We start from the raw sequence: 9,194 nt of genomic DNA, 5'->3' as shown, positions 1-9,194 counted from the left end.
GGTAAGTGATTTTCACTTTTGAAAGACAGTCATGGGAACTTTCATGGAAGTAATCTAATAAAGTAGAAGAGAGATGATATGAGGTGTTGGGTGAAAGAGATCATGGAGGATCATGTCAGATCTAAAATTTTTTGGGGATAGATTGATAAGAAAAAGATAAGAAATCAAGCAAGGAGGAATTAGACCCTCTAGATATCAACATAATCAGTACAAAACACCACAGAGGGTGTATAAGGGGCTGATAATTGTGGGTGAGGGTGGGAAGAAGGGAGGAAGAAGATGGCGGGTGGTGAAATTCGTGCTGACGGTGGACTTTCAATGTGAAAAGAAGTGTTGAAAACTCTAGAGATAAAAGGGAGCTTCTCTCTCTGTCTAGAGTTTATCTACGGTCTACAACCTGATTCTTAGTTTTTGAAAGTTAGGTTCTACTTGGTTTTGTTCTTTTTGTAGGCTCATTTTGAAAAAAAAAAAAACGAGTTTATTAGGCATAATGATCGGTATTTGTCAAGTCCTTTGTTTCACTTGGATCTCTGAGACATAGTCTGAGTTGTGAAATTGATGTATACGTCGTTTTGACTTAATTTGTTAATCAATGATATTATCTCTTTTGTTCAAAAAAAAAAGAAAAAGGGATGAACCAAATTATTATGATAAGATTTTGCTCGCTGTCAGCCGCAAAACGGCAAATATGCTACTGATACCACCCATTTCATAATAAATATCTAATTCAATATCAGTAGATCATATCTCAATTGCCACTACCCTTTCAGTTTCGTTATTCCACTATTTCTATAAATGTTACCTTCAATTTTGCATTTTGTCAAGTAAAAACAGCACAAAGAAAAAGATGGCTTGTAGGGGTTCCACGGCAGTTGCTCTTATCATTCTCCTTGACATCATATTTTTCTCTCTGGTATCCTCTCACGACGTTCCATGTCCTCCTACAAATCCTTCCTCTCCTCCCTCTATTCCAAAGAAGCAAGCCAAGTGTCCCAGAGACACCCTCAAGTTCGGGGTCTGTGGGAGTTGGTTAGGATTGGTGACTGAGGTCGTCGGGACGAAACCCAGCGAGGAATGTTGCACCCTGATAAAGGGTCTGGCGGATCTTGAAGCTGCATTTTGTCTGTGTACTGCTATTAAGGCCAATGTACTGGGAATTGTCAAGCTCAAAGTGCCTGTTGCTATTAGCTTGCTTGTTAATGCTTGTGGGGGAAAGGTGCCCGAAGGCTTTGTATGTGCTTGATTAGGAACGGTATCTATGCCTAGCTAGCTTATGAATCGCACGATTGATGTACATTTGCTCCTTGTACTTAATTTGTGGTTCAAATGATCAAATAAACCAATTGTAATTAGCTGTGTGGTTTTGGTAGACCATGAGCCCCAACCTTATCCATAGAATTGAAGTTATATATATATGTGGCCTGCACATATGGGCACCAAACTAGTCACAAGACTATATATACTGTGCTATACTCCAGCCTCGAGTTACATTCTTTCGTATCTTTTACTCTATTAGTATATATATTGGACGTGAAATCTGAGCTATACGACCATTTTGGAATCTTAGCTCTCTTCCCATAGGAACATACGATCATTTTCTGAATTTTTGTGGTCGAAGAAGTTATTAAACTACAAAAATGGGTGTTGTAGAATGAGGACCTTAAAATGAGAACTTGATGAGGATTTTAAAATCAATGGTTGGATGACATGTGTATTGTAGAATTAATATTTCAACTAAAATTGGGGCCATTCATCCAATGTTGATTTGAAAGTTCTCATTTTAAAATCCTCACTAGAGCCTCTCTCCTACAATAATTATAAATTTCAAACTTATGAATATATTTCTTGTAAATTCTCAGTGCCTATGCGCTCAATTTTGTTTGCTATTATTCTTAGTTTAGAATTATGTTATTCTGCTAGGCTCCTGCAAAATGAGCGGAATTGTTTCAAGTGTAATGACACCTATCCCCCTGATGTACTGGGCCATTCTAGCATGTACTTGCTATGAATGAATTCATTCTTTACTTTCACAAAAAAAAAAAAAAAAAAAAATTATTTCTTGTAAATTTGTGTCTAGATGATATAAATATATATCTGTCATCAAATTTCTACTGCCTTGTACTTGTTGCCTAAACTAACAACAAATTGACCTTAATTTTAAGTGAAAGAAACTTACTCCTAACAGAAGAATAAAGTCAAATATTTTTGTGAGTAGAAGTCATGTATATGAAGAATTAGATACAATCAAATTCTGCAGGTAGTAGTCACCTAAAATAAGTGAACGGTGATTTTTAGAACAAATTCTTCTATGCACTAGCAGTACAAGTGATCTAGAATCTATTAGTTGATCTCAGCCCTAGCCTTAATATTTGCAGTCAACTTTTTTTTAATTACCAAACGTGTACTTGATGTTATACAATCGTCTATTCCTGTTAGTGTAAGTGCAAGTCGATGCTTTCAATCTTTTTTTTTTAATGGAGATTGTTTGTTGGGGCTTTGTGCCCTGTTTAGGCCGAATAAGCATATAGTATTGTTCCTGAGACTTATGTTATGGTGTATGTAATTTCCTAGCAATGACTCTGTGAAGCCGAGCGAATATACGTTTGTCATTCCCCACGAAAAATTAGTAAGATAAAAATGAAAAAGACTAAACAAATAATAATAATAATAATAATAATAATAATAATAATAATAACAAGCAACGAATTTCATTATTTTAAGAAGTGAATAAACAAGAATATTCCGTGGAGGGAACATTTCATGAATCCATATTTCAAAGGAAACTCAAGTGTATTGCAGAGCCAAAGATCAATGGCCTTCTTTTATTCAACCAAACCTATGGAACCAACCCAAATTTGAGTGATACATTAAAAAAAACAAAAGAAGCAAATAAAATCAACATCGGTACAAGTAAAGAGAACTCCAAATAATGAACACGAAAAGTACTGAAAATGATCAATCAGATGAAATTAACCAATTGAGCCCAACTATCAATCTAGGCGCATTGGAAGCCCGATGGGACGCCCTTCCCACAGTAATTCAAAAGCAAGCTCAAAGATACTGGCACGTTCAGATTGATCCCCAGAATGTTGGCCTTAATAGCAGTGCAGAGGCACACAGCAGCTTCAAGATCAACAAGACCCTCAATGAGGCTACAGCAGGGAGTCTTGGGTGGAGTGCCCACAACAAGGTGCACAAGGTCATTCAACAGATTGGCACACACCCCTAGCTTGAGGGTGTCCTTAGGACAAGTCGCCAGCGCTGCTGGTGGTGGCGGGCAAGGGACATGATGAGTTGCACCGACTGTTGTGAAAAACACGAGGTTGAGGGAGAGGAGAAGAGCGATAGTTGCCACTGCCTTAGAAGAAGAAGCCATTTTAGCTAGGGATTGAAGTAACCAAATCTTCAGGCAGTGGACTAATCGATAACTTTTGAGGTGTGGATATAGTGACCAGAGTTAGGGTATTTATAGGGTTTTGTTTCGTTTTTGGAATCTGAAACTTTCAAAGAGACTCATGCATGCATGTGAGCAAACAGTGCAGTGTTTTGGAGGTCACTGTGTGACTTGCTGGCGGTGCAACTTGAAGAAAGAGGGCCAGTTTTCCACTTTTGGAGCTTTGTGTATTTAAATTAGGGTTTCTAATCGACCAAAACAAAAAGACAACGGTGGGTAGTCTAAATTATCAATCACATGAGGCCTATATCTCTTAATCCTGTCCTTTAATTTCTTGGCCAAGATGTTTCCAAGATTCCCCTTTTATTAACACAAACAAGGATTAGTACTGTTATAAAATTATGAAAATACCACCCGGGCTAGCTACTTAAATATCATTTTCCGACTAACAATATGCCAGTACGTTCCATGAAATTATACCATTAGAAACGTTTCTCAAAAAGTGAAATCGATCTGGAAGCACTCTCGATCTTTTCCCTTGAGGGGATCGACCTTGGAAAAATAAGGATGTAATGTAATCCCGGTTGGTTTTGTGTGGATATATATTGGCCTTCCTGGACCATAAGTTCATAACTTTCTTTTTTTTTTTGGCTGAATTTTCTGAATCATCACTAACCGTATGAATTTATAATGAACAGAAAATGGGCACACATCAGATATTATAATCAAATTAACCAACCTATGTCAGAGAGAATTAATAAAGTTTGATGCTTGCAAGTTGGAGCTTCAATTGCAGAAGGAGAACTTTCCAAGTTATTCAGGATGATTTCAAGCTGTGGCAAGCCGTCGCAGGTGGTGGGGCGCGACAGGAGATGTGGGAAGATGGTGGAGGCTGTACAATAACTGGGTTGCATGTGGGCTGTGTTTTTCTTCCTACCTAGGCTTGGGGTCAATTGATTATCCAACCAGTTTCTTTTTCTAGAATTATCATTATATGACATATCCAATTAAAAAATAAACTTTTTAATGAAAATCTCTTATTTAAACCAATAAAAAAACTCAAATATGTTATATTTTCATAACAAAATCATAATATGATTTACTTCCATTTTTTTATTTTCTCTTTCAGTTTCAATGTTCATCTATTTCAATCCATGTTAAAAGATTAGTAACTTAACAACTATGAGCAATGAAGAAGAGAATGATTTTTTTTTTTTAATCTTTACTTTCGGTGTTCACAAAGGGTATTGCGCGCTAAGATTTTGATGAAAATAACACTAATAATCTTGTGAACTGAATAACAAATTAACGATGAGGATGGAACAAAAAGACAAAAAAATAAGTAATAATTTTAAATTTGGGTGGAGAAGATGAATATTAATGTTATCCATTGAGAATTGTAGTAGTCTTTGTATTTAACTAATTGGTTATGTATTTAGTTTTCCTTACAGATTTGGATTTTAGAAAATTAGTAATATTTGCACTTGGGTGATATAGTATTTCAATAATTCAAATGTTTTTATTGGGTGAACAAAAAAAAAAAAGGGTCTTTGACCCAAAGCACCAAAATGAGGCAAAATTATCTCACTTACCCCAGCAACAAATTTTTATTCCCACTAACTCATTTTAAACTAAATTAACATTTTTACCATCAGCCTAATTAAAAAACTACATCCATGCCATTGCCCCTTTCTCCTCTCTCCCACCGATCACGAGAAACTCTCTCTTTTTCTCCCCCTCTCTCATGCTGACGGCCCAGATCCTCTGTGTCGGATGATGAACCTCGTCGCCGTCGCCGCAGTCGTTTCCAGTCAGATTGGAGAGCAGATCCTTCACTTCTCTCTCTCTCTCTCTCTCTCTCTCTCTCTCTCTCTCTCTCTCTCTCTCTCTCTCTCTCTCTCTCTCTCTCTCTCTCTCTCTCTCTCTCTCTCTCTCTCTCTCTCTCGGATCAGATTGGGGAGCAGTACCACCGTCATCATCTTCTCTCTCCTCCCTCGGCTCCATCGTCTTCTTCGTCGTCGTGGGTGGCTTCGCTAAAGCCGATGATGGCTGCAAAGCTGCATGCTAGGTAGGGGAAGGATGAGGTGAATCTGTCTCCGTTTGGTTTTTTTTTTTTTTTTGGCTTGCTTCGTTTTCGAAATGGTTTAGTGGCTCGTTGCGTTGCTTCAATTATGCAGGCGTCGTTTAATGTTCGATTGATTAATTCATAACAAAGTTCACTGCTCGAATTGCTATACGGTTGCTAGAAGAATCAAGCTCGTGGGTTATAAAACTCCATGTAATATGTTGGTTCAAGTCATATTTGACTTATTATTATTAGAAATATTTTTGGCATTTTTCTTTTGGGATGGTATGCAGTTTATCAATTTATCGTTGCACCTTTCTGTTCAACAATTCATAATCAAAAGTTCTACACAAACTATTTTGCTTTGGGAAAAATGCACAGACTGTCTGAACACTTCGAGTACTGTCAAAATAATACCTGAACTTTAAAACTTATCAATGTGATACCTGGACTTATATTTTCTTGTCAACGTAGTACATACGTCAACTTTCCGTCACGACACAGTCAATTTTAACCATGTGTGACACACGTGAGGCTGAAAATGAGGGCAAAAAAGACTTTTTCACTCCATCAAATCTTAAATGAATAAATTCAAAATTGAAAATAAAAACTAAATAATTTATTCTATTAAAAATAAAAGATGAATAAATTTTTTTTACTTTGTTCTAATAACCAAGATCCCAATCCAATACATACTAAAAAAAAAAAAAAATCTGAATCCAATTAGTCTGAACCTAACAATTCTTCATCTTCATCTTCTTAAACCCAGCAAAAAAAGCAAAAGAAATCCCAGCAATCGTTCATGTTCCTAAACCCATTCTTGTTCAACTTCTTAAACTCGACAAAAGATTGCTCAATCTTGGGCTCTGAATCTTTGACAAGATCTCGATCTCGTTGGTGGCTTCAAGCCCATAAATCGAAGTGGGTTTGGGAATTCGGCTATGAGATCTGGAGGGTCTATTGACGGTAACAAGACGGCCCCGAAGCACAGCTTTGTACGTAGACATAGCCATGGCTTCCTTTGCCTAAGAGCTTCTGATCAGAGAAGCCATTGGTGGCAGCCACGAGATCACTATAATCCAAGTGTTGGATCTTGATGGGTTTTTCATGGGATGATGCGGTCTGGGAATTGGAGACAGAGACGGCAGATTCAGCTTGCAAGAAAGGTACCCCATATTCTGATAACAGAAAAGATTATCACTTTTGATTTGGGTTTTGAGTTGTTGGATTGAAGACACAAAATGTATGACAAAGTTTGGTTATGGATATCACTACCAAAATCGGTTGAGGAAGTTTGGTTTTTGGTTGGTGAAGGTGTTCAACAAAGTAGAGAGTAAATAAGTATAGACCATAGAGAGAGAGCCCATCTTCCAATTTTGGAATCCAAGAAGTTTGGTTTTCTGTTGGTGGTTGAGTTTTCTTTTCTGTCTGGGTTCAAGAACCATGGAACCAAGAAAAGAACACCTTAATTACTTGATTCAAATTGAAAGATGGCCTCTGAAGAACCTCCCATGGCTGCTATATCATCATTTCCCAAACACCAGCCCCAATTCAATTTCAAAGAAACAAGCTTTCAAAGTCCTCGTTCAATCTCCTGATTATGAATGAGAGAAGAAGAAATTATGGGTAACTGATGATGAATGAGAGAGAAGAACTGCTGATGAACGAGCTTTCAAATTCATTTTTTTGACAATTAATTATTTTATTCATATTAAATTATGATTGAGATAAAAAAAAAATTTGAGGGCACATCAGTCATTTAGCTCTCATTTCCGGCCTCACGTGCGTCACACGTGGTCAAATAGACGGAGCCGTGACGGAAAGTTGATGTAGGTACTACGTTGACAAGAAAATATAAGTCCAGGTATCACATTGATAAATTTTAAAGTTCAGGTATCAATTTGACATTACTCGAAGTGTCCAGACACAGTCTATACATTTTCCCTTTTGCTTTTGGGATTGTACTAAAATTGCTGCAAGCGGTTAATGCCAAAAAAAAAAAAATTGCTTTTTTCTTTTTGTTAATTTTTTTCCTTCGTTTTTTGCTTTTTAAGTGGAAATGTTGGTAATATAAAATGTAAATTATTGGAGTAACAAGCTACAAAATGGTGCTATGCCAAGGGCAATACAGGTCTATTGGGGGGCAATAGACGTTTTGAATTGATGTAATCTCCTTGTTTTTTTTCTGCAATCAAAGTTTTATTTGTCTAAATTTAGGGAGATTAGTTCCCATTCTGGCGACTGAAAGTCCTATTGGAGGGCAATAGACGTCTATTGGGGGGCAATACATGGCTGATAGTCGTCTATTGGGGGGCAATAGACGTCTATTATGGGGCAATAGACCTCTATTGCCTCTCTATTAGGGGTCTATTGCCTCTCTATTAGGGGGCAATAGATGTCTATTGGGGGCAAAAAAAACATTTCCGGTGAGATTTTCAGCAAATTTCGGTGGGTGGTGGCCGGTGACCGGGCTCCGGCGAAGTCTCCTATGGTTTCTCTCTCTTTCATTTTTTTTTCTCTCTCTAAGTAACAAAGGGGCCGGTGAGGGTAAAATGGTATTAAAAAAAAATTAAAAAAATTAAAAAAAAAAAAAATCTTAATGGGGTATTAGGGAAGACCTCCTTAGAGTGTTTTGGGTAAGAGGAAATTAAAAAAACTTAATGGGGTAAGTGGGAAAAAAATATCTAAAAATGGAGTAAATGGACAAAAACCCAAAAAATAATAGGGTGACAATAGCTGCACCCTAATATTATTTGTGAAGGAAAATGATTGTTGCCCTCAAAGAGGCCCAAAATTTGTGGCCTGCCTCATTTGAGGCCACAATCCTAGGTGTCATGTCATGTCACACACATACATCACATATTTGCCACATCATGCCATGTAATTTTTGAGAAAAAGAACATCTTGTCCTTTCAAAATCTGATGGCTCTTAATTATTTCATTTTCTTTCCCATCTTTTCATTACACTCATGCTTAGATTTAAACAACAAAATTTTTATTTTTTATTTTTTCACTTATCGAGTTGAAAGTGAAAATAGTTTAAAAAATTCATGCTCTCTCTTTCTCTCTCGAGTGCAACCCTAAGGTCGTCGCTAGTACTTACTGGCGGCGACACTGAAAACTCATTGACTCTCGACAGAGAGATTTCTCGACTACATAGTGGTCTTGTACCTTGGACTTGGAAGGATGGCAGCGTTGTGCTTTCTTATCCCCTCCTTTGCGGCTACGATGATTGGATTTGACGGTGCCCTTCATGTTTAGTTTGGGCTTGTCTCCTTGATGGATCGAAGCCTCAGATGATGGCCATCATGGCCATGGTGATGCGGGTCTTCTCGCCTTCCACCTTGTCAGAGACAAGAGGAGCAGGGGTTTTCGTTGATGGCAAAGGCGGTGGCGGGGCCATAGCAACGTTTTTCTGTGGTGGTGGAGGACACTGGATGAATCCGAATTGGCTGGGTCTTTCTTCTGCCTCAGTTGACAGTCGTTTAGCTTTTGACTCGATGGGTGCTCTCAAGGGTGGCATTGGTGGATCTGGCTTGCTCGACGTCGGGGCCAGGTTCGAGTATTGCATCTCTGCTCCTTTTGGCGGTGAAGGGGTGAATGGTGCTGGCCTGTGTTTGTATGTATGGTTCGACGGTGACCATGGTGGCCATCACTGGACTTGGGCTCTGTGGAATTTGGGCCTTGGGGGATGCTAGGGCTTCCATGTTTAACTGGGGCTTTTGGGCTCGATCT

The 9,194-nt window shown here is 38.1% G+C and overlaps 2 protein-coding genes across 2 annotated transcripts; one reads left to right on the top strand and one right to left on the bottom strand.

Moving 5' to 3' along the window:
- The first annotated feature begins 754 nt into the window (after window positions 1–754).
- On the top strand, window positions 755–1,358 carry LOC133724169 (putative lipid-binding protein At4g00165). The gene has a single exon (XM_062150879.1). It carries the CDS (start codon window positions 848–850, stop codon window positions 1,241–1,243), a length of 396 nt encoding a protein of 131 aa, XP_062006863.1. The 5' UTR covers window positions 755–847; the 3' UTR covers window positions 1,244–1,358.
- Window positions 1,359–2,665: 1,307 nt separating this feature from the next.
- LOC133724170 (14 kDa proline-rich protein DC2.15-like) lies at window positions 2,666–3,435 on the bottom strand. The gene has a single exon (XM_062150880.1). The coding sequence runs from the start codon at window positions 3,374–3,376 to the stop codon at window positions 2,996–2,998; it is 381 nt and encodes a 126-aa protein (XP_062006864.1). The 5' UTR covers window positions 3,377–3,435; the 3' UTR covers window positions 2,666–2,995.
- Between the last annotated feature and the right edge of the window lie 5,759 nt (window positions 3,436–9,194).

Source organism: Rosa rugosa, unplaced genomic scaffold, assembly GCF_958449725.1.
Source record: "Rosa rugosa unplaced genomic scaffold, drRosRugo1.1 SCAFFOLD_189, whole genome shotgun sequence".
Lineage (NCBI taxonomy): Eukaryota > Viridiplantae > Streptophyta > Magnoliopsida > Rosales > Rosaceae > Rosa > Rosa rugosa.
The sequence above is the reverse complement of the archived record's forward strand: the minus strand, read 5'-3'. Positions and strand labels throughout refer to the sequence as shown.

Coding starts and splice junctions, on each gene's coding strand:
- LOC133724169 (XM_062150879.1), top strand. CDS start 848: ATGGCTTGTAGGGGTTCCACGGCAGTTGCTCTTATCATTCTCCTTGAC.
- LOC133724170 (XM_062150880.1), bottom strand. CDS start 3,376: ATGGCTTCTTCTTCTAAGGCAGTGGCAACTATCGCTCTTCTCCTCTCC.